Source organism: Theobroma cacao, chromosome 2 (genome assembly GCF_053813885.1).
Source record: "Theobroma cacao isolate CCN51 chromosome 2, ASM5381388v1, whole genome shotgun sequence".
In the NCBI taxonomy this organism is placed as follows: Eukaryota; Viridiplantae; Streptophyta; class Magnoliopsida; order Malvales; family Malvaceae; genus Theobroma; species Theobroma cacao.
The window spans coordinates 7,642,398-7,667,697 of record NC_142640.1 but is presented as its reverse complement, the minus strand read 5'-3'; the positions used below and the strand labels follow the sequence as shown (position 1 = coordinate 7,667,697).

Here is a 25,300-nt window from a genome sequence, read left to right as displayed (position 1 = left end):
TGAATTTTTACACTACTAATCCACAATCAAAGGGAATCGAATATGATAAAAACTTTATTTGAACCAAACTGAGTATTAGAGTTCAAATTAGTTTTTGATTTTGTCGATACTCCTGGGTGGACAATACATGGCTTTGTTATCAGCTTATTAATCGACCAGGTTAATGGTCCAAACCAGAGCGGGCAAGGCTTCCCGCTATAAGGAACAAAATCTGCCATAGACTCTTCTTGCCTTGGATTAGTAGCATGCCATTCTAAGGCAACAATTATGGGGGGAAATTCAACAAAATCAGCATTAGGAACATTGCTGCTTAGAACTAGTAATTGTTGGAAACACAAACCTTACTCTGGAGAAAATCTAAAGTTATCAACAACAACAAAAAACAACTAGACCAATAACAGACACATAGCCATGGTCTATCAAACCTTTTTTAAACTTAACAAATTACAGCACCCTGCATCACCGGTCTAATGCTGTGCTTCTTAGGATAGTTTTGGAGGCTGCTCTGGACAGCAAAACCAGATGATAAGCACAAATGCCTTGGTAAAAACATTACTATGACAATGATACCACTATTAATCAACACAAACTATATATACTCTGTCATTCGACAGCAACCAAATCTTATAAACAATTCCACAGTCGAAAAATAACCTAAAACCCCAAACTAGATTTCTACAAGTCAAAAGCAATTTTGACTTCAAATTCCATCAATGGGATTCTTCAAATTCCCACCAAGCAAGGACATGAGACCCCCACCATGGACCCTCCCCTCCGGAATCATAAAGTTGAAGCTTTCGTTACCAACACCCCCACCAATGCCCATGCCATACCCATTTCTTCCTTCCACTTGCTTCTCAGCACTCAACAAGCTTGAGTAAGAGGACGAGGATTTCATAGATAAAGGAACCAATACCTGAGGCGGTATGAGATGTTGCCTTCTTGCTGGCTTTTCCAGTGAATCAATACAATCAGAAATAACACTTGTCCCTGAGGATGAGTGATTGTAGTCAACGCTGCTTCCTGTGGTTGATCCTGCTGATACAAGCCCATGGAAGACCCCAGGTGCAATGAGCCCTCCCTTGCTTGCCTCCCGCTCTTGCACCATACTGCTGTGAGCAGCACACAGACCACTCCTGCCCCTTGCAAATTTCTCACATTTGCCCTCCCCCCAGGAGCATCTTTTTCCCCCACCATGGGCCTTGCAGAAGTCTGTGCTTCCTTGGGCACTCTTGCCACAGTTCTCAAACTTGCATCGCTTTCCACCACCATGCCTGACACAACAATCAGTGCGACCGCGTGCACTCTTTGTACAGCCAGGCACAACACACCTCTTCCCTCCACCATGAGCAACACAAAAATTGGTGCCTCCATGCACACTCTTTGGACAAATGCCACCACCATTGTAGAGGCAACGCTTTCCCCCACCATGTCCTTTGCACAATGGTGTGCTCCCTTCAGCCCCTCTGGTACACCCTGCAAATATACAACGTTTACCACCACCATGAGCCTTGCAATACATAGTACTTCCCTGAGAACCCTTAGTACATTCCTGGAACTGGCAACGACGTCCACCTCCATGAGAGATGCACAAACCAGCCTGTCCTTCAGCACTGCGTGTGCAACCTTCCACTTTACACCTTTTTCCCCCACCATGCCTAATGCAAAGCCCTGATTTACCTCGTGCAGCCTTTGTGCACCCTCCAGGAAACCCACATCGTCTGCCTCCACCATGTGCTATGCAAAATTCTGTCTTTCCCTCCGCACTTTTAGTGCAACCCAAGTGCTGGCACCTCCTCCCTCCACCATGGGCCTTACAGTAGGCAGTTCGGCTCTCAGCACCTTTGTTACATCCTGGTTTTTGGCATCTTTGACCACCCCCATGACCAATACAAAGACCAGATGCCCCTCTTGCTCCTTTTGTGCAACCAGCAAACTTGCATTTCTTCGAATTGCTAGTTCGGTTATCCAAAGACGTCATGGTGGTGGTTTGCTCAGAGAGAGTGTCTCCTGAGAAATCTGTCTGAGCAGAAGGCTCACAACTTCGATGAAATTGATGACAATGAGATTTAGCTCCAAACTGAAAAAGTTCTCTTGTCTGCACCAAACCTTTGCCACTATCCATTCTTGGAGCCAACAGGAGTGATGGCATATAGCCACCAGATTTCTTGGCCGAAGTAGAACCCTCATCGACAACAGGTATTGAAAGTCTGCTATCTGCAGAAACCTGGTTTGAAAGAGGCATACTGGTATCAGTTTCTGTTGACAGAGAACATTCTAGCAAACTCATACTTTCCTTAGTCCCTCCAGAAAGGCCAAGTTTTAGGATTGAGTCATCCTCAGGTGACAAGCCCTGAGTGAAAAAAGCTCCTGTCGATTTGTTCTTGTTGAGACCAACATTGTAATAATTATTGCAGTATACACTTGGAGTTGGACCCAACCCCAGAACCAACCTGCAGCCATCATCAGGTGCATTAGAAAGATCAGCATGAAGATTGCTTTGAGTACTTCCAAATCTGGCCTTGTTGCTTCCTCCGTAGCCAAGAAAGTTCAGGCATAAGGTGGTATCACCAAAATTTTCATTTTTTGAGAGTTCAGACACATGAGAAAACTGTACATTCTTGTTCAAATCCATATTCTTTCTAGATTCTGTGAACTATAGCACCAAGGAAAAGAAGGCCAACCTTAAAGAAAATCCTTTAATACATACTACTGACTGGTATATGTATCAGAAACAAAAAAAGAAATAGTAGAAATTCCAATGGCGTTCCTCCTCCACTCACAAATCCGGATGTATCTGCTCGGTCCATCTTATCAAGTATCTATAACAACAGCACAGACTTCAATTATGCAAAAGCTTAGTTGCTGATGTATCTGACAACGTTTCTAGGATAAAATCCTTTTATAAGAATATTCAAAGTGGCTGCAAAGAGATATCTGGAGTGTCTTGTGCTCCTTATTGACAGATAGATTGGCTTCATTACCCTGAAAACAAAGTAACACAATCAGGCATTAATTAAAAGCCATTTAAGTATATAATAAATAATACCAATATCCACAGCATTAATCAGATGTTCCAACATTAAAACTTAACTGACATTGCAATTGCAGAATTTTCTTGGAAATCAAATCAACAGGACACAACCTCCAATACATTGCACAAGACCAAACATACTCAAAACCACCCTGTTTTAAGAGGCAGTAGCTACAATTTCAGCGCAGACGTAGCCATCCATACTGCCAAAATGACAGTTCAAAATCATGGACAGGTGAGGCCCTCATCAACTCTAGGGTATTGACAGAGTTACACTAAAACAAAAAATCGAATTTCGAAGTTCAAAAAAGGTATTAACACTCAAACTATAAAAAAAAATTCCCCATCTAATCTAGGAACCTGTGTTATAAGAAATATATCTACAAATATCAATTAACTACCAAAGTTCAATGCAGACTTCTAATATTATATTTAAGTTTAGAATTTCTTTTAGCGCTCTTTTTTTTTCCGAAATCCTTTTCTACCAGATGTATTTATCCCCAGCATACTGAAAAAGCAGATCATGATAGAGAAAAAGTCTAATAAATATATTTTTAAAAGTTCATTACCTAAAAATTAGTACTTGTACTGAAAGCCTAAAGAACTGTGCACTTCAAATAGTCTTAACTGTGAAGCGGAAACACATAAAATTCTAATAATATGAAATCGCCATAACACTTTATTTGTTACTTGAGCTGTGAAATAGAAGAAAAAGGTTAAAAACCAATATAAAGTTGTAGACAAGACTTCAACTTCTTAAAAGTTGTTGCCGATAAAGATAAAATATTTTCTTTAAACTTAGATAAAAATTAACTAAAATATTGCAGCTCTGCAGACTGACTTTTTACTTAAAGCTAAAATAAATGCAAATTATTTTCCACTCATTAATCAAAAATCAAAAGATCACAATTATTATTAACAGACAACTATCTATCTAGCCTGACAGTCTATGGTTAAGATCGAATACGTTAGATTCTCTATTAAATGTTAAACTTTGGTGACCAGCAACAAGTTTATCAATCATCACCAAATACCTTGGAATTTGGATATCAACATCATCTTCTAGAATCTACGACATTTCATCTAAAATCCCCAATCTCTTCTATTAAAAGAAATGTTCGCATACACTGATAAATACAGAGCAAGGAAAAAAAGAATACAGTCAACAGAGGAAATCCTCGAGAACCCTCTATTCACAAGAACTACAGCCAAAATCACAAACTTTCATCTCGAAATAGTAGATCTAAAACAAATCCCACAAACAACTCAATACTTAAGCTTCAAAACTAAAAAAGAATCACCCAAATACAACACAAAATTCAAACAAACATCTGGGATCCATGCAAAAATCAATAAAAAAAACAACAGCAGCTATCAGTAGAGCAAGCTACTGTTTCAAAAATTAATTAACTTAACCATCATAACTCAAAAATCAAATCAAATAATTTAGTGTATAAAAAGAAAACAAGCCCAGACTAGTTTCAGCCACATAACAAACTTTCTGTCCATATTAATGTTAATACAAAAATCCAATAACCAAAACAAGGAAAATTTACCAAAATTTCTTCTTTAAATGATTAAACATAACAAACAAATAAGACAAATATATGACAGTTCAAGAACATTCATAAATAGCCTTAAGCCCTAACCCTTAATTAATTTCCTGAAACCATGGAAAAACAACGTATATGAAACACATAAGAAGAAAGTTACCTTGAAAAAAAAAAACCTATAAACTCGTACTTGAGACCATAAATTAATGAAATAAAAAAAGGAACTGTGAACTAATAACCAACAAAGCGATTAAGCTGGAAGGAAATGAAAAGAAATTTGGAGATATACCGTGAAGAAATCCAAATTTAGATAGAGTCTGGAGAAAACAAAAGGATCTGAGAAGCGGCTAAAGACATGTTAAGAGAGCTGGAGAATCCTTAAACAGAGAGAATAAAATTTGGGTACGAATAAAAGAAGGTAACAAAGCGTGATAAGAGAGAGAAAGAAAAAAGAGGAAAAGGAAGATACTGAAACGGGAGTAGGCTACGATAAATAATTAAAGGGGAAAACTTGATACGGGCGGCTCTGGTTTTTTCCGTTAACAAAAAGGAAACCTTTTTTTTTTAGTAATTACGTTTTTTTGTCTTTTTACGAACATATTAATAAATTTGTTTTTTAATGCCAAAAATAGCCTCGATTGTCAGTAAGGAAGCGACTGGTACAGCCTTGCAGGGCTCCCGACACTTCCCGATCTGGACAATGAATGCTTTCTGTTGAAAGGGACGTTGTTTTTTAAAGTCTAAATTACCCTTATTCACAAACCGACCTTGGACAATTGTGGAGGGTAAAGATGTCACTGGCGGAGGTTTTAATTCTACGTTTTTATTTTCATGGGAATTGTCTCCCTTCGACGGCGAATGAGAAGAGAAACGAGTGGCCGAGGCGAAAAGGAAGTGGCCTTATCACTTATCCAAGCTCCCGCAAACCGTCAAATGCGTTGCCAAGAATCTACTCCGCTGTTGTCCTCGTTGAGCAGCTGGCCAGCTTGTGAGTTGACGTTTGGATCGGCTTACTTGGCTTCGCCTGCGCCGGTATTTTAACCCAATTTTCTTTTATATACAACATTTTATAGATATCAAATTATTGGTCGATGGAGAACCTTCTGTTTTTATTAAGCTCATTGGTTGAATCCTTTGGACCCGCCATTTATATTTATATATACTTCATTTTTTTTCCACCATTTAAGATATCTCTCTACAAACATGACCTACAATTTAAAGTCATAGTAAAATCATTATGGAATTTTGTTTTAACAACAAATTAATGATCCAAATTCATAGCCTTGTACCTTTTTAATTTAAATAATGATAAGTTTGTTCCCGTAATTAACACAATGAAAATTGAAAACTGTCTGCCATGCAAAGCTCATAAAACTTATATTTAAGCTTTTATGTGCATGGAGTTAATATGATATTAATATAACGTAGATAGGAACTTCAAATGATATGTAATTTTATGAATTAATATTTTATTTTGTAAAAAATATAATATTTAAATTTTTTTAAAATTATTTAGAAAAAGTTAAATAAATTTTTATATTTTTATTACGTTTAATTAAAATTTTATATTTTTATTTTAAGTTAAATAAATTTTTACGATTAATGATTAATTTAATCAAAATATCATTTATCATTTTATATTGGTGAAACTGATGTGATATATTAATATATCGTAATTGATGATATTATAAAATGTTAATATATTATAATTGATAATGATGTGATATGTTAATTTAACTCGATAACATAATCATATGCATTTTTCATGTCATGTTAGTATCATGTGGGTATAAAATTATAAATAATATTTTGATTAATGATAATTAGTTATAAAAGATTATTTGATTTAAAATAAAATATAGATACTTGATTGAATGTAATAAAAAAATAAAAATTTGTTCAAATTTTTAAAAATAATTTAAGAGATTTATTTAAATATTATGCCAAAAAAAATTTTAACATCATACACAACAAAAGCAAGGCACTATAGTCAATTCATAAAATCATATTCCACGTCAATTGCTTTCTAGACACTGATCAGCATGGAAAATTAAGCATGAACATTTGTTTTTGGTCAAAATTGCAATTAAATGGTGTGTATTGAGTCTTGACTGATCAAGACTTTGATGCAACAAGGACTGTTAGCTCCAGGCATAGTTGCCGCGACATTAATTCTACTTAAAACTAGGGTTATTGGGCATAGTTAGATTAATGATTAATTTTGCTTAATTGTTATCTCATAATATCCAATAAGTCAATATTTTGACTCTTCGCAGTGCTGTATTTGTAGGCACGTAGCACAACTTTCTGACACATATAAATTATCTAAATTCTGTTAGTTGTACATTATAAACACATTAAATAAAGTTTAAATAAGAAAAAGTAGATATCAAAATCAAATATCATGTGGAAAAAAAAAATCAACGAATTACAAATATTTTGACTTGTTTACAAAAATAGTTTTATTTTAGAAAAAATGAATTGTTTAATAAATACGACATTTTGATGTTTATGTGAAAATTTTTGGTTATTCATGTTCCACTACTGTTTTACTTGGTAAATTTGCAAGCTTGTCCTACGAATTAAAGATCCATTATTTAATAACTTTACATTTGTCTTTGTTTTCTTTTTATACATTTACTCAAAATTTTAAAAAAATATTAAATTATATATAATTTAAAATTAATTGAAAATAAGTAAAGATACCCTTATTCTATTTATATACTCAATATATATGTAATTTAACAAATTTGAAACTATCACCACTCCAACACTCTCTTTATGAGTTACACTTTTATTATGTGGTATGAATCACAAAAGAAACAATAGTAAGACAACACTTACTCTAATATCATGTTAAATTTTTAAAATAGATATCTACCTTAAAACCACTTAACAATAGATGGAGGAACTTTTATTATATTTATATATCTAAAATATCTTCAATTTATATGGTCTATTCTCTAACTTAAAACCAAATGATAATATGTGAAGATACTCATATTATAGTCATTTACCTCAAATATCTCTAATTTAACAAATATGATTTATCACTACTTTAATACTCTCCATTACCTACAGAGAGTATAAATTTATCAAGTGACATGATGAGGGCTCACAAAAGGATCAATGAATAGGGATGCTTTAATATAATATTAAATTTTTAAGATGAATATTTAATTTAAAATTAATTAAAATTATTATATTTATATATTAAAAATTTACAGGACTATCGACGCTCCAATAAAAACTCAGTCATTAATCCAACAGGGAACGAAATTTTCTAGCCAATGAGTTTTCTAATGAATTTATAGAGTAGGCCAAAATAAATAGAGAATAATAAATAATTGTGTGAAACCGACAATATTTGCTAGGACCACATATGGCTACTACCAACTTGACAAACACAAGCCAGGTCCAGAAGCCGGCTGGGCTCGAAGCCCGACAGCAGAAAGTGGGACTGCCTGTGACGAGGGCAAGCTGTTAGCGTCCTATCACTGCCAGTTCGCTGCATCCAACAGAAGTGCAATTAGCGGGAATGTCAAACTGTACACTTGGCGTTCTCCCATTGGTCCCGACGACAATTATTGGGGGATTGCCGGAATTGAAAGCAGTCGTTGTTTTTAAAAGTCCTAAACTGCCTACAAAAGAGCCTTTCGCATCCGCAGCGGTGCCACGTTTCGAGCGCGGGCGCCTACAGTTGAGGCCGTAGACCTTTTCCAACATCAGTACTAGTGATAGTAGTAATAATTTTTTAATTAACGAAGGGAGGGGCGGTAGTCTGGATTGACGTATAATGAATCTTTCGTTTCCATCTCAAATATTCTACACATTATTATTTTATTCTCAGCAATTCACACTTGAGATAAAAACAATTTATTATAAAGCTGTCTACATTTATGCTTTCCTCTGCTTCTCACGTGTTGACAACTTTGGGTATGTGTTGGCCACCATCCCAACTTCCATTTTTTTGTTTTTTTTTTAATTATTTAATTGAAATTTTTTATATTATGAACTTTTGGAGGGTTCATATGGATGCATATACCTTTATTCTTTTCTTAAAGAATTGAAAAAGAAAAGAATTCTACAGTAATTGACCCTTAGACGGAGCTTAGGGGAAAAGAGGAGAGGTTAAGAAAAAACAGTGGAAATCTATAATGGGGACAAAAAAAGAAATTAGGAGCCAAAATCGATGCGCCTGCCAGGTGTCGGAAAGCGAGTAGAAGACGCAACTGTCGCTCATTGGAGGTCTTCGCCAAATCAACGTGTGACGCCCCAACAACGCCACGGAGCCTACAATGCCAAGGAATCTCCGTTGCTATCAAACTTTACGAGGTCATGATCCTATGCGCTCACGCATATGAAGGAAAAAATCCTTGCTGGATTTTTATTGGCTTTGATTTGTGAGCCCAAGTTTTTTGACATTTTGACATGTCAGAGGAACCAGAGGACGCACACGTCTCAGACTTAGAAAGAAAATGCCAAATGTCGATGCTTGTAATCTCATGGTTGGAACACCAAAAACCATGGTTATGTTGAGGGTGTTTTAGGCAAACCCGTTATGGCTGCAAAGCTGATGACCAAATTACAAATCTAGCCTTTATTGCATTTGCATAAAGTAAAAGGATCCTCTTGCCCTTTCTGGTTTTCTGTCGTCATTAATAAGATATTTTATTTTCTATGACTATGACCATCCACAATATGTCCATATTCCTCGTTATTTTAATGGGTAAATTATTCATTTGCCGTTTAATATTTTTTTTGTTTTTATCATTTTATTTTTTAAATATTATATTTTAATTATTATATTTATAAAAATTAATATTTTAATCACTCAGTATTAAATGTTAATAATTGTATGATTTCACATCAATTGACTTTAAATTGGTGATATATTTATATCTATTCATTGGTCATGTACCTGTTGTTAATAGTTAAGTAATTAAAATACTAATTCTTTTACCATTTGTGATAAATTTATAATTTTTTAAAATTAAATAATCAAAATAAAATTTTTAAAAAGTTAAGTGATTAAATGAATAATTTTATTTTATTTAAATTAAAATTCAACAGTGAGATATTGAAACCATGAGACCTATTGATGTGTGAAAATATTGAATAAACCCTATAAATGAAAATGTATAAATTTTTCAAAAATTATTATCGAAACAATTTTTTACACACAAGTACCAAGAAAATAAATTTTATACAATCAAAAGTTCGCTTACGTTTAGCATTATATTAATTTATTTAATTAATGAATTTTGTATAGATATTTTTATGTATTTGTCATGAATCAAACGTTACATCAAAGTTGTGACATAAGAACATTGCCATGCCATGCAATTTGAATAATTTTTAACTAAAATTAGCCGAAAAAGAAAAAGTAATTATAACATAATAACTTGGATTTTAACATAGAGAAAAATTATGAATGTCACGCAATCAGTGACGACATTTGCATAATTGCATGCTTAGCTATCTTTAGCCTCCTGCAAGAGTTGGCCTAATTTCTAGTTGATTCTTGTGAATTTCATTAAATGAAATGAAAGTTACAGGCATAACCTTTTATGATCAAATTTATGTTCACAGTACATTTCCTTTTAAGAGGAAAAGAATAAGATTATGGTAACGTACACGTATGCAACAAATCAAATAATTTATACAAACTCGACAAAAGTCTATGACTTTACATATTACAATCATGATGAAGGACCTAGAAAATAAGATGGGCTCGTGAAGATGTTTCGAGCCAAAATCCCAAATTATAAAATTTTAGAAAATTATGGAGAGGGGGCAATTTAGTCATTAAGAAATTGGTTCGCCATGGCATCTCTCTGCGTTACATTGTTAGGTCCCTAAACCTAATTCTTCCCATTGCTTGATTTCAAGTTGTGAGAATGTTCGAAAAATAAAAAGTAAAATATTCTGATTTTTTTAATTTTAATTGAAATTATAAAAAAAATCTATCAAATTTCAAAATGGACCAAGACTATAAATATTGTTAACGAAAATAATGAGAATATTAAAATACCTTTTGTTTTACTAATTTAAAAAATTATCATTATATTTTTAAAAAATAAAGAACACCGATCGATGCTCTCTAGCTCTCCAAGAAAGCGAAGCACCGAGGAGGGGAGCATCGGTGCTCCCTTATGGAGCCCGATTTTGGGCTCCCTCGGTGCTCCCCAATGGGGAGTTATTTTTTTTTAATTAATAAAATAATAACAAAATTATATAATTGTAATTATAAAAACTAATTAAGGGTAAAATTATTTTTCTACCATTGTCACATAAGCAAGTTGTTGAAAATACTAATAGTTGATTAATTGCTAGATCTACGTATCTAGCGAAAAATATTTTTTTATAATAGAATGTTCATTTCAAAAATTAATAAAATTTATGTATAATTTCAATTAAAATTTAAAAAAGTCAAAATATTTTACTCAAAAATAAAACCAATGGGTGACGTAGGGGTAGGGCAAGGAAGAGTTAATTGTTTTTTAGTCTTTTAGTAAACAATGTCACTAAGCAATTTATTTAATCATATTTAAGGAAACCACACCTTTCCCACTGTCTTCTCCAACTAACGATCTCGATTAATCACCAATCATCTTTCTTTTCCCCCTTTTGCCAAGCACACATTCATGATTTCTTTTTTTCTTTTATACGTGAAGCATAGTTTTGAATAAGACATCACATCCTTCAATTTGTCATAAATTATAAAAATGTTGTAAACAGGTGTCTTACATTTTTTTAATTATTATATTATTTGTCAATTTAATACAAAAATATTGTTATAAATAAAAGATTCATAAATTATAAAATACATTCCTAAAACACTTATTAAAAAAATCCTAAATTATAATTATTTTTAAAGTTTATTTTTCTTATAATAATAAGTATATTATGTGGTCAAAGTGTTGCAGATTTTACATTATTAAGAAATGAGATGGATCGTACATTTACAAGTAAAGATCTTTCTCTATTAATAAGCATGTTTTTTAAATTAAAAATATAAGTTTGTGACATTTGGTATTAATCAAAATGAGTCCCTCTTCTCTATAAATGAAAAATTAGTACAACAATTGTAATACACAATTCAGTAAAATAGAATATTACAGATCTTAAGTTAGTAAGAGATGAAATCGATTTTGGATTTATAAATAAAATCTTTCTCCATTTAATAAACTTTTTTAAGTTAAAAATGTAGATCGTGATAAAAAGAGTTGATAAATAACATAGAAAGATTTGAGAGTTTTTTTCTTAATTCAAATATGGACAAATCATCTCTAATAAAGCAATGCAAGAACTAGAATCTTAACGGATTAATTACCCCTTTCCATGTCATTCTTTATAGGGATGAAGATCAAAAGCTTGTATGCCGCGTCTAAAACACAGGTTATGGCAATTATCGTTTACTAGTAAAAGTTTAGTACCAGAAGCTCCTTATGTATGCCCATGTACTCTTTTAGAAATATTTTATTTCTCGTGTTTTATATAGTGATTAGCTTTCATCAAAGAGTATTGATAGTAGGAATTAGATTGGTAATAGCCAATGAATGAGAGCTCGTGCCTAGTGGATACCATACAATTGTAATTCGAAAAAGAGGATGAGAGTGTGTGACTCACATATTAGAAATGGTCCCGACTTCCCCACCAGTCCAAAAGAGACGCTCTTTGTTTACGTGACGAGCGTAACTAATCATCAAGTGTTATTTCTTACCACAAGTTAGTACTAGCTTCCTGTAGAAATATTTGCTATAAAAATAAAGGTTAAAGTTACGGATCTCATATCAATAATAAATGAAATGAGTCTTTAAATTTATATAATAATTTTTTATTAATTATTAAATATGTCTTTTCTATTGAAAATGTGGACGTATAACACTAATACTATTATATGTTTTGAGACAAGAAAGAAAAGTATATTTGTATTTTATTCACATTTGCATGATTAAATTTTACATGAAAAAAAAATTCTCAATGGTTATCTTTTGATATATTTTTTTGCCACCATTTTATTTTTGAGACGATGTGATAATGGTTATTCTACCAATTGTGGGGCTGGCTAGATGTTAGTCTGCTACCAGTTAAAATGGGCTGTACTTGGAAACAACCACGGCTGGGTCCATTGAGCCCAAACTAAAATGGTTTGTTATTATCTGGGCTTCCTACTACTCACACTTGAATTCTCGATATTATTCCACTTCCCCCACCTGCAAGTCTTCAAGGATTTCAATGTATTTCTAACTAGTGACTTGGCAACAAAAAGAATAACTTGTCTCATTATCCTCCTTTCCCCCGATTTCCTTAAGCAATTTGTTAATTCATTTGAATAATTTGATTGGCATGACATAACCCTATCATACACTGATAAAAGTCACAGAAGAAGTAATATACAAGAACAATAAAATGAACTCTTTCTTTTCTTTTTTTCAATTTGGATTTCAAATTTTCAATATTGAACAATTGGGTATGCGAAAAAAATAAATTGAGAAAATTTCTATAACTCTCTCAACTTATTTTAGGGTTCGATTGGCCAACCCGACTTGCCTTAGGCAAAGAGAAGGAAAAGAAAGAAATGGGCAAAGGCAAAAAGAAAATGCATGAGGATTTGGAAAACTTCTTCTCAAATCCTCACATTTAATGAGTGTTTCAAGCTCCCCACATGTAGCACATGTTGTCCCAAAGAAACCTTTCGGCTTCCGCGCTCATCAACTACACTCAAATCCTTGCAAACATCCACCTTGAATCTCACCAATGACTCTGACTTTCCTGTCAAGAGAACTTTCTCAAATCCTAACAAGTGCTTCCGAGGCGAGTTGTGCACCGATGGGGGAGTGGAGAACAAGAAAACTGTATGGCTTCCGCTGTTTCTTCCCTTGTTTTGGACTCTCAAATGAATGTCAAATGCTAAATTTTTACAGCTTTGTTCAATAGCGTCAACTGACTTGCACTCAGATGAGCGGCAAACGTGGTCTTCCTCCAAGGGGATGGATACTAGTTGTGGTGCTTTAACTAATTGGTGGCTGAATTTGGAGTAGCTTAGTCCATCTCCAAATGTGTAAATGGTTTCTCCAGTGTAGAATCTGTAGGTCCTGCCTGGGTACCCACTGGAAGGATCTGGTCTCATGTTCATGTTTGTCATTGGGACCTTGTCTACATATGATTGTGGATACCATGTCATTGGCAGCCTGCCACCTGGAACAATCGTAAAGTTAGAAACTTGGAATATTCAATATGGTGTTTAGGATTTGAGTGCATTGTAATAAAAGTCACATTATCAATCTAAACACATAGAAGTGAGATTCATTTGCAGTAGCAGTGATTTAATCGAAGTCAGGAGAAATTTAGAAAGACTTACTTGGATTGTAATACCCAAAAATCACATCGGCTATGGCGGCTCCACCAGCTTCGCCGGGGTAACCAACCCAAAGGATGCTTGTAATTTTGTCATTGTTTTTCGCAAACGATATATCGAAGCCTCCTCCAGACATTATGACAAGAATCACAGGTCCCTTGGCAGCCTTCGCAACTTCTGTTATGAGAAGTGGTTGCTGTCCTGGCAAAACAAGGTCAACTCTGTCAAAGCTCTCTCTTTCAAGGGATTGATCTATGCCCATCACAAGCACGGTGGCATCTGCAGAGGCAGCTAGTTTCTTAGCATCGTCCACTTGAGCAGTGCCACAAGCCACGTTGGAGCAACCGGGCAGATAGGTGGTTGCCGCTGAAGCTGTTAGACCCTGCAACGGTGTTGTATATTTGCATGGAATGCCTGCAAAAGTTTCCAAAAAAGTAAGTTGATCATCTTTATCTAGAATTACATGAATTGCTAATATATATTTGAAGCTCGACTTTTCAACATTGTTAACAGTTCAATACTTAAGTATCAAATTGTCAAGTTTGTAAGCAATGTATTTGATTACCTTCATAGTTTCCAATCATGGTTTTTGTGACATTGGCATTGGGTCCAATTACTGCTAAGGTTTGGATGGCAGTAGGAGATAGAGGCAATGATCCTGCACTGTTCTTGAGCAACACAATCCCTTGCCTAGCAGCTTCACGGGCCAACTCTTGATGCTCCGGAGTACACACGTCTTTTGGGCCAAGCTTTCCGTAAAGTTGCTTGCTGGGATCACCATCGAAGAAGCCAAGTCGCATTAAAGTAGCGAAATTGTTAGTGACGGCGTTGTCAATGGCCGACTCATTCAAAAGTCCTGCTTTTACTGCAGCCTCGGTGTGTTGGCCAAGGAATGATCCGCAGTTGAGATCCAACCCTACAACATCAAAACATTTAGTAGAGGTACTACTAAGATCTTATGTTGCAGAAATGTGGAAACAAATATATTTGTGCTAGCAAATGGAGAATCTCTCCATCTATGTATGTATCGTTTCATTATTCATTTTATTGCCCATATTTAAGACTAAGAACACTGTTAGGCAGAGCAGGAGGCGTTTGTTTAGTCAACTGACTTAAGCATTATTTAGCCTAACTTAAGCATTTTAGAGTAAAAAAAAGTTGTTTATAACTTAAAAAATTGGACAAAACAGACATCAATTTTATCCCAATTCTAATAAAGGAAGCAGAGTCACCTGCTAAAATTGCTTTGGCTGCAGCTTCCTCTGGTGTCTTGGTATAGTGCTGGCTTTTGTAGAACACCTCTACCGAGTCACAATCTGAAACTATGTACCTGCAGCAACCCAAAAGCCTTGTAAACAAAACTCTGCTTACTAAATACTGCCCATTCATAAATTTTGTCCTGAAAATGCTAGGAGAAATGAATATACCCATTTAATTTCCACTGGCCTCGAACAACACCTGCAAGGAGATCAGGGTCAGCGCAAGTTGGCTTACCGTTAACCTGGTTGTAAGAACACATAACACTGGCCACATTCCCGTCAATGACACAGCTCTTGAAGGGTGGTTGAAATGTATCATCCATATCTTGTTGCGTTACCTAACCATCCAAGACAAAGGCAATGACTTATGGATTTTGACAACAAAAATAAAATAACTTTTGACTTAATAAAAACTCAATTGAACTTAAATTACCACAGCATTGAAATGGTAGCGATCAACCCCTTTCCAGTTATCCAAATCATAGGCTGTATAGTGTTTGCAGCATGCGGCAACCTTAAGCCGAGAAGGGTCACCACCATCACTTTGTTGTAAACCTTTGACATAACTTGATCCATATTTACTGGTGAGCAATGGGTCCTCTCCTGGTGTTTCTTGCCCCCTTCCCCATCTGGGGTCTCGGAATATGTTAATGTTTGGAGACCAATATGTTAGCCCTGCCAATCCAACATTGTACATTGCTCTAGCTTCGGTTGAAACCACCTGCGCATGTGAAAACAATTGGGTATAGGAGCTGAACATTACTCATACATTTGATGCAATAAACTCACACCAGAAGCATGGTGGCTTGTTTGCATTAAAGAGTTAGGTACAAGAAGCTGAAATGCTTCAAATAATTAGGTTCTTGTTCTTCATATAAGATTTATGTTTCAGAAATATCCCAGTATAATCCCAAAATGCATCAACTATATACCGATGAATCATTCCCTCAGGTCTAAAACAGTTCTCTAGAAGCTCCATTATCATTGATTTATCAATTTGTTCCTACTCGTTGTTACCAAAATTCCACTAGATTTTCTTGCAAGCTCATTTAAGCAGCCAATCGATTGCCTTAATGATTAATGGGGCAATCCCTTAGTCCTTGCAAGCTGGAGTTCAGTAAAAGGCTACGAAGTCTTCTGAGTGATCAAAAAGTCTCCCTTCGGCAGCATTTGGTAACCTGAGACATTTATAAATCACCTACTTTTCTACAACAAACATAAATTAATTCAAACACAGAATTCTATAAATCCCCCTTTCCAAAATTTGAGGCAAAAGACAGTTCATCATTTTAAATAACCATGGCTCCATCGGCTTAACTATTTTCCTCAATCAACAATAAACTTTGCAATACTCAAAACCAAATTCATTGTCATTATTATCAGCAACATAACTATGAAAATCAATAGAGACACATAATTTGGATGGCTAATGCAGTTTATTATTCGTAATTCTCAACATGGAATCAGGAATTGACTTATCTTCATTTTCCGTGACATGATAAGAAAATAAATGAATCAATTACAACAATGACAATGTCAATAACGATGACACAGGCAATGCATTCAACATCTAGAATCTGAAAAATAGCTTTCAATGCCATCAAATTCAGGACATGAAAAGAAATTCAACCACACAGCTTCCAGCCTCACCCCTTTTCTGCATGGTTTTATAGTTTTTCTACCACACAAACTTTATTTCAACCACACCGTTGGAAGATGGGAAGTCCCATCTCCATTAATGAAATCCAATCTCCATCAAGTTAGCGTCATCTTGTAAAACATACACAACAAAAGAAAAACAACAAGAAAAAGCGAAACGACAGGAAGAAACATAGAAACGAAAAGCAAAACGGCATAAACCGGAAGAAGAACAAAGCCAAAAATAAGAAGAAAAAGACAACTTTACCCTGCCAATGGCTTCGAATAGAGTAGTGTTGAAGGAACCTGCCGTCAAGATGACCTGAGGAAAGCTTGTAGCTCCTGGAACCAAGCTGCTGAACTTCGTACCGGGACCGACATTGGAGACTCCATGTAGAGCCTCAGACCACCACTCATATTTTGGTATTCCGAGCCTACTAACACTCCCAGCACCACTCACTATGAACAGAATTTTCTCCTGCAATGTAAGCCTTTGTACCAAGTCAGCCACTCTCGATTCTATCCCCAACGATGCGTTACAAAAGTCGTAACTTGTAACCTCTGGATTTTTAGTAGCATCACAGGCAAAAACAGGTGATGTTTGCCCAAAAACCCGTGTCGAGATCAATGGAAAACAATGCAAAGAAATCAAGAAGCAGAGGAAAACAGAGACCTTAGGTGCTCTGCTTTCATAAACAGAAGAGAAGAAGGAGGTCACTCTGACCTTCCCTTTCGCACTCATTATTTACTAACAGGAAAAAAGGAAAAAAAGAAAAAGAAAAGAAAGGCTAAAACCTTGAGGAAACTTAAGCTTCCTCAAGAGAGAGGAAAGGGTACCCACTACCAGTATCTTTCTTTCGGCATGAAAAAGTTGGTTAAACTATAGTATCTTTATAGAGGGAGAGAGTTGTTAAAAAACACACGTTGTTTTGTAGTAGCCCGTGATGGAAAACCAGTGGAGGTGCATTAAATTTTCTTGGGGGTTGTTTTTGGGCAAAGGGTGGAAACCAACCTAAAATTTGAGAGAATCTCAGACAATTTTCTTGAGGAATACTTTAAAAACGAAAATGGTTATTCGAGTCCGTGATGGATTCATCTTTTTCTAACTCCAGGCTACAGTTTCAGAAGGACAATGTGCATGAGAGTTTGATTTGTTAGTGTTAAAACTTTACAAAATGCTTGGCCGAGCCTGACTAGGAGCAACAAATCAAATAAAAAGAGTATCTTTCCAAAGCTCATACTATATTATTCTGTCGACTATGGTTAGAGTATCGTAAGTCGAGATTTTGGGCCTGCTTCCTGGCATTTCTGTAACTCACGTGAGGGATTCCGGGGATCATATCTCGGCTCAGTTTGAGCCAGGAGCAATGCGTCCTTTTTACATGCTTTGAACCCTACTCTTGGAGAACTCCAAGGCTAACCGAACCACCTGGGAAATTAGATTAGATTAACATCAATGGACTTGAAAATTTTCATTAACAGCTTCAATTCATTCCTCATTAGTATTAGCTGAAGGTTATTGTACTTTTATTACTATGTTCAAGGTATTAAAACAAGTTATCGTTGAAAAATTCCACATTATGTGAAAGCCATTGGAGCAGAGACGAGTGGGGGAATTTGGGAAATGGAGAAAATCTCGAGACAAAAAGTGAAAAAAAAAACCGAAGCCTGACTGCTAATTTGCCCAACTTGGTGATATCAGAAACCGTCTCGTGATTGGTCTGTGAACCAACGCTGAGAAACCCATTTTCGTAATTTTACTCCAAAATCATTGTTGTGAGAATAAGTACTTTACCCAAGATCTTCGAAACCCACACGCGCGTCCATTGTCCGATTACTTTTCATTAGTCCAAGGGAAGAAAACAAAAAAAAAGAAAAGTACACCTAGTAAAAAACGTTTTTAACTGCGGGACCCGCAGGCGCGTGGGTCCAGCTGTAAGGGAGAAACAGGTAGATCACAAGTGTAAGGCACTACCAATGGTTCAAGGCACGTGAAACGCGTTTCCATTAACGGCGCGTGGAGAACTTAATTAGCTTGGTTTCTTTGAGAGAGAGAGAGCTTGTGCAAGTTGCAAATGCTTGACAGTATCATGTGACGGGTACTGCTTCGTTGTATTCGACCGGTCTCTACTCTACTTGCAGCCGTACGTATATTTTTACATGAATGCATTTTTATTTGTTTGCATCTCATGTGCTTGTATAATTCTACGGATGTTTTAATTTTCTTTCTTTCTTTTTTTTTAAATAACAAGCTTAACTGATAAGTTCTTCTGACTTGATGGTATTTAATTTTTGCTTCGACTTTTGATAACTAAGGAGTAACTAATTTGAAACATGTTGCATCATAGTTGAAAGCATGTGTTCGGTGCTCGACAATCTTAATAGGTCCCTATAATTCCAAAAATTTTCCTGTTTGTTCTCTTATAGAAATAGACAAAATCAATACAAAAAAAAAACAAAAAAAAAAAAAAGGGATGCATGTCAAAGATCACGCAGGGATTGTGCAGAGATGATTGAAGATTAACAGTAGGGCATTGCCCTTCGATTCCATAGGAAAAAAGTTGCGGGTTGCAGTAGAATTTGTCTATATTGTCCAACTTGGCCGGCAACGTTGAGCTGCATTCATTCCCCCTACATTTCCCTCCAAGCAACCCTTACAAAAATATAATTCGTTATGAATCTAATAATAGCTTTACTTTCCGTGGATACTTTCCTACCTAAACATTATCCAACGTAAACAGGTTATGTTATCTATCCAGCTAAAAAGAAAACGAAATTAAGTATGTACATTACTGTACCAATATTTTACAGATGAGATAAAGATTAATTAGTTAGACATCTTTACTGCTTTCAATGTTAAGCTAATTAACCTGCTTGTTAGGCGCCACTAATTTTAGTTTGTTTGATAAGATCATTCAAAACTCTACCGATGTTGAATAGCTAGGAACCTACATTATGATGGATTCAAGATCTAAGAAGATACGAGGTAGTATGTGGTGATTAATTTTTCAGGATCCAGTTTGTCTCAAATTACTTGCATTGGAGGGAAAGTGACAATGATATGACAAGGTTGCTGGGTATGGAGAATGGACAAGGAAAATAATAAGAAAAGGGCCTTTGATGTTGGTATGTTCCAATCAGAAGGGACCATATTTAGGTATACGTACAGACGGTGCTACAAAGTGTGAATCAATGCAAAAAGCTCCCCAATCAAGGAATTCAAGGTCTCAGTTATACCTACCAGTATGGCCCAAAATGTCTATATCAGTAAACAAACTAGATGCCTCAAAAGGACGACCCCTTTAGTATTTTTGGATTAAACAAAAATTTAACAATAAGCTCTTATTATGTAGTGTTGGTTATGGCAGCGACAGATTACTTCCACATCTGCTTAAGTTTCAAGTTGAAATTTCAAGGGTAGTCTCAACTTAACATGTTCTTTTGTGTACAAACACTATCAACCACTTCTCCCCGTGATTAAATTTTCACAAGCAACTTCCAAAGTTTAATACCAACTATATAGTTAGCTACGGCATTAAATCATGTTTCAGCTTATGAAATTAAGTATAATTAAGCTGGGAAAGTAGATGAATAATTGTAGGAACAAGAGTTTTGCTTTGGACAATCTATTTATTTAGCACACACCGGCTGCTTGATCTATTTATTCACTAAGAAAGTCAAAAAAAAAAAAAAGAAAAGAAAAGTAATTGTTTTAAGTTTTTGTCAGCCGCCCCTTAAAGGGGATGTGTCTTTATTTGGGGTTATGTTGTAAATAATTATATCTTTGCTATTACGGCCAGTAATGTAATTGCTGTCATTTCGTGATTTATTATTTGAATAATGGTAAGACAAGTTCTTTTTCTTTTTCTCTTTCACCTCGTTCACATTACCTACAATTATTTGCATAGAATTATGAAATCTCAATTATACATAAGTTTAGAGTCTATGCTATATACATCCCACATGAACTTTCACACCATAGATTATTAAGAGTAGTGAATAATTTATAACATTATAACGAAAAAAATTGTAGGTTGATATAAATATATATTAGCTACTTATACTAATTCTTCACAAGTTTGGGGGTTTCTTTGCAAATTACTATTATTTCTACAACTGTTCGAAGTCCCTTCTCAACTATTTTGACCTTTCTTCTCATTTGGAATTATCTCCTTATCACAGAGTCACCGCTGCAATAATTCCATATAACGCCATGGCTCACATGTTTCGTATACTATACCATTAATTGTCGTGGCGACAAATTAACAATCATTCATTGAATTGCGCTGCTAATGTATATTATAGTTTTGTTTAATTGAGAAAAAGTTGGATTATTTGCTAATTAAGGATTAATTCTAATGGGACATATTCCTTATTGGTACATAAAATCTGTAATTTGAACCCGATGTTATCTGCAGTAAAAGTTTTAGACGATTGAAGTAGTGATTTTCCATTCACATCAATGTGCCATCAGCTGCTTAATTATCCCTAGATAGAATCTGATTGTCAGATATTCCTATATTTATTTATATATACCTACTTGTGATGCAAACCTGTCTTAGCTGCAAAAAGTTCTCGTTAAGCCTACGTCAACATAACGAATCGTTTCAATCGCTAATGGTTGATAAGGAGAGAAATAAAAGCGAACATATCCAATTCCCCAACCTTACCAGCGCACTTCATTCACATATAATTGCAACTTGCGCAAGACTTTAGGTTTGCGCATTTAAGGCACATTTCACAAACTTTCCCCTTGCAGCCCCTTTTGCAAATTGATTAATGATAGATGTGGGCAGTGTCAGTTGAGTCAATTACTAACTAAAAGGGTAAACCATAAAGTTATATAATGCTAATTGCATTAATTTCTTTACCGTGTCTCAATTTGCTATCTAAATGGACAAGCTATTAGTTGATTTTTAGTACATAAATTTGCATAATGGCTTTGCCTTTTTGGGAGGAGTACAGTGTTTAAAGCGCGTAAATCCGATTTGGGTTTAGAAAAAACTAATATTCAATTTGTATTGTAGCATGATGATATATTCCATATGGATAGTGGGTCTTAATCAAATGTATTGAAAAAAAAAAAAATTGAAAAGGTATCGTGATCCTTTCTCCGCTTGAAAACAAGCAAATTTTCTTACAAAATTCATCAACCGTATAATAGTTGGGTAAAGCTACCGTATCCTTTGTTGAAATATATGTCAAACATAATTTAATTTTCCAGGCTAATTACATGTATGAAGACAGGCCATGATGTATACTTTAATTTTATTTATATATTTGGGTGTATGCATATAGATCACACGTGGCATAATCTGCCCCCAGACTATTGGGAATTGAATGATGATTTGGTCCAATCCCGTTGGATATATTTTAATTCAAACATTTTGACAGTTGTGTTATTTTGGTTTATATTGCGCTTTCATTTCATAACGTCTTCTAAGTTTAATTGAATTGACAAGTGAACATCTATATATATATATATATATATATATATATATTTGTTTATGTTACTATTTTGTCATTGTAAGCATGGTTAATTAATTTCTTGGTAGCTTAAGCTTTTGGTGGGAGATCTTAAACTTGATTCCTATAATCGGTTATTCATTTTCCTCCTTTTGTTTTTATTCCTTTCCCTTCTTTGTTTCTTTTGCCCATATGGAGGTGTCGGTTTCGATTCCCCAATATTTTAGTATCATGACAAATAAAGAAAAGAAATTTAAGTATAATTGTCGGAGCTGCATGGTCAACTTAAGAATATATGGGAATCCAGAATGACTTGATTTCTTTCAATTTAATTAGACAAGGATAATGTATATCCATGATTCATTTGATTCGAGCAAGATGATCATATATATATATATACGCATGATTCAATCGGCTGCGAGGCTTTGACATATCATGACAAGGCAGCATTCACTTGATGTCTAGAGCACAGCAGGATGATCACTGATGGAGCCATGATCAAGGTCACCATCTTAAAGCACAGATTAGACGGCAAGCTAGGTAGAAGGATATTTGGACTTAACCCCATGTGATGGCTGTGGTCCTTAATCCCTATTTTAATCCACAAATCTCCTAACGCTGTTAGACTTTTATCACCTCATCGAGTCTCTGCCCCGTTAAACCTACTCGTTGATTAGGAGGAGTGGTTGTTCAATTACCACATGATTTTGGGTCGATATTCCATCCATGGAGGACTTGACAGGACAAGAACAAAGGTCTTCGTCAACGCACCAGATAACAAATTCTTAAATGATGGGGAAGAAAGTTGGAAAAGGAAAGCTAGATGGATTATTATATCAGCAGGTCTAAAAGTGCTGCACTTTAGTATATGAAGCAACTTGGAAATAGAATGAGACATTGAATATGACAAAATTTTCATTAATTAACCAGTTGGATGCTTTACTTTATTAATTTGGAATCACCAAGAGTCTTTTTCTGCTAGCTGTGAAACTCTAGTGGTTTATGGAAATTTTGCAAGAAATAACATGGGGGAAGATGAATGAAGATGGGAAAACAGTCCGCCAAACATGTGAAATTAAGTTACCATTTTGTTTGGTTTCGAGTAAAAGCTGAGAAGGAAAAGAGTATGGTTTACCATTGCTCTTGAAGCTGAGGTATTTATTGTAAAGGTCACCAATAATCACTAAAAATATTAATGGGTGTGTGAACCTCTCTCTCTCCCCTTTCCACCTCAGAAAGGGGAGTGAAATGAATAAGGGGACAACAAAATATCTAGATGTGTGCTGCAGGCTGCAAGAATAAGTACATGTCAGACCTTTCATGATTCCCTTGCAACTCGATCAAAGATAATATTTTTAGTAGAAGGACTAATAATTATGGTTTTTTCAGCTCCATCTTTAACTAACTCAACATGCCATTTTAATAAGGGAGGGGGTAAGCGGGCAGCAGGCTTTTCTTTTGGTTTTCACAAAAGTTTTGGATAAGGGCCGAAAAGAACACTTACACTGCCAGTAAATGTGATTCTAAGACGGCCCCATAGCTCGCAGCCCCCCACCCACCACCATTGAGCCACAGCTCATAGGCAGCAGGTAACGTGTTATGTGTGCATATCACCTAACTCCAAGAGCCATCTTCATTTCATGATTTCAGCCACTTTTCTATTATATAGTTATTCTAATTTGTTGGAGGATGTTGAGAGGTTATATATGATGGGTTTAATTCATTCAATAAAGATTTCTTTTTTATTTACCAACGGCATTAACCCAAATTAACCATGCATTTTCTCCCAGTTATTATCAATTACTATATGCAGATACTCTATGCAATGTGTCTGCAAAAGAATTGAGAAAGAAAAAACAAAACCGGCTATCATGTTTATCTTTGAAAAAACTAGTGATCATAAAAGAGGAAAAGATGGGGAATGGACAAAATTTTGGTGTTTATAAGTCAAGATTTTTTAGATTGCAGCCACTAATTATCAAGTTGATCTTTGGAAACTTGTTAAGCATGGAAAGGCAATTAGGATGTTCTGTTTTTCCCAGAACCAAAGGCAGGTAAACTTTCACATGTGTAACATTGCTTCCCATTCACAAAGTAATCATCTAAACAATGGCAAAATCATTGCTCATTGTGCATTTTGTGTGGTGGTTGGTCAGTCAACCTCTTATCTTTTTTTCTTTCTTTCCTTGTTTTCTTTTGTAGGTACTCTATCCTTAGCTTTATGTGGATGCATTGAAGAATAATAAGGCGAAAGGACTGGGAAAAAATATGTACTAACTACAAAAGAGACTTCACGAGTGCCTGAATTTATGACCCAAATTCACCAGGGTAGGCCCAATTATGTCCGTGCCCACCCCAAGTTTCCATGCAGCCGTGGAAAAAAAGCTGCCCAAACAAAGCTGGCAATGGATGGTTGTGATGTGGATATAAGTGTGTGCCTGCAGTCCTATAGATAATTACTGACTTGGCAATGAAGCTACTACTTGCTCTGCTCTATCTGTCCCACCTGTCTTTCTTTTGGCCTGTGATCACCAATAGGTTGATAGTGGGACTTGGGATTTATCCAATCATTCCTCGTTGATGCAATAACTGACACTGGTACGTCGTGGTTGTTGTCTGCTAATTGCCATGTTTGATGTGAAAATCATGATTCGTGCCAAGCCATGGAGATATATAGTACAAAACAAAATCTAGTGGCCTAAGGTGGATTGGTGGTAGCTAGGCAAATCAAGTCCTTCATGGACGGTTATTTGATGCGATTCATAGTTGAAAAAGGTTATGATTGTGAAACTGAAATGATGATATACCCCAACCCCCACCAGCAAAAGACTTTTTATCTAGTTCTTTTCTTTTTATTGGAAGGTTCATAGAAGGCCAAAGTGTATGGTAGGCCTTTGCTTCCTTTTTACTCAAGACTAGATAGGTTGAAATCATTATGCATTGTATTAAATGAAGTGTGAAAATGTAGAAATACATTGCAGTGATA

The 25,300-nt window shown here is 35.2% G+C and overlaps 2 protein-coding genes across 2 annotated transcripts; both read right to left on the bottom strand.

Moving 5' to 3' along the window:
• Nucleotides 1-323: 323 nt before the first annotated feature.
• LOC18608338 (loricrin-like protein) lies at nt 324-5,054 on the bottom strand. Its single transcript, XM_007042967.3, has 2 exons — nt 4,877-5,054; nt 324-2,985 (listed from the first exon to the last, which is right to left on the bottom strand). Exon 2 carries the CDS (start codon nt 2,633-2,635, stop codon nt 701-703), a length of 1,935 nt encoding a protein of 644 aa, XP_007043029.2. The 5' UTR covers nt 2,636-2,985; nt 4,877-5,054; the 3' UTR covers nt 324-700.
• A 7,933-nt stretch (nt 5,055-12,987) lies between these two features.
• LOC18608336 (beta-xylosidase/alpha-L-arabinofuranosidase 2-like) lies at nt 12,988-17,978 on the bottom strand. Its single transcript, XM_007042965.3, has 7 exons — nt 17,117-17,978; nt 15,644-15,931; nt 15,379-15,548; nt 15,184-15,281; nt 14,517-14,867; nt 13,955-14,365; nt 12,988-13,791 (listed from the first exon to the last, which is right to left on the bottom strand). The coding sequence occupies exons 1-7, from the start codon at nt 17,588-17,590 to the stop codon at nt 13,220-13,222; spliced, it is 2,364 nt and encodes a 787-aa protein (XP_007043027.3). The 5' UTR covers nt 17,591-17,978; the 3' UTR covers nt 12,988-13,219.
• Between the last annotated feature and the right edge of the window lie 7,322 nt (nt 17,979-25,300).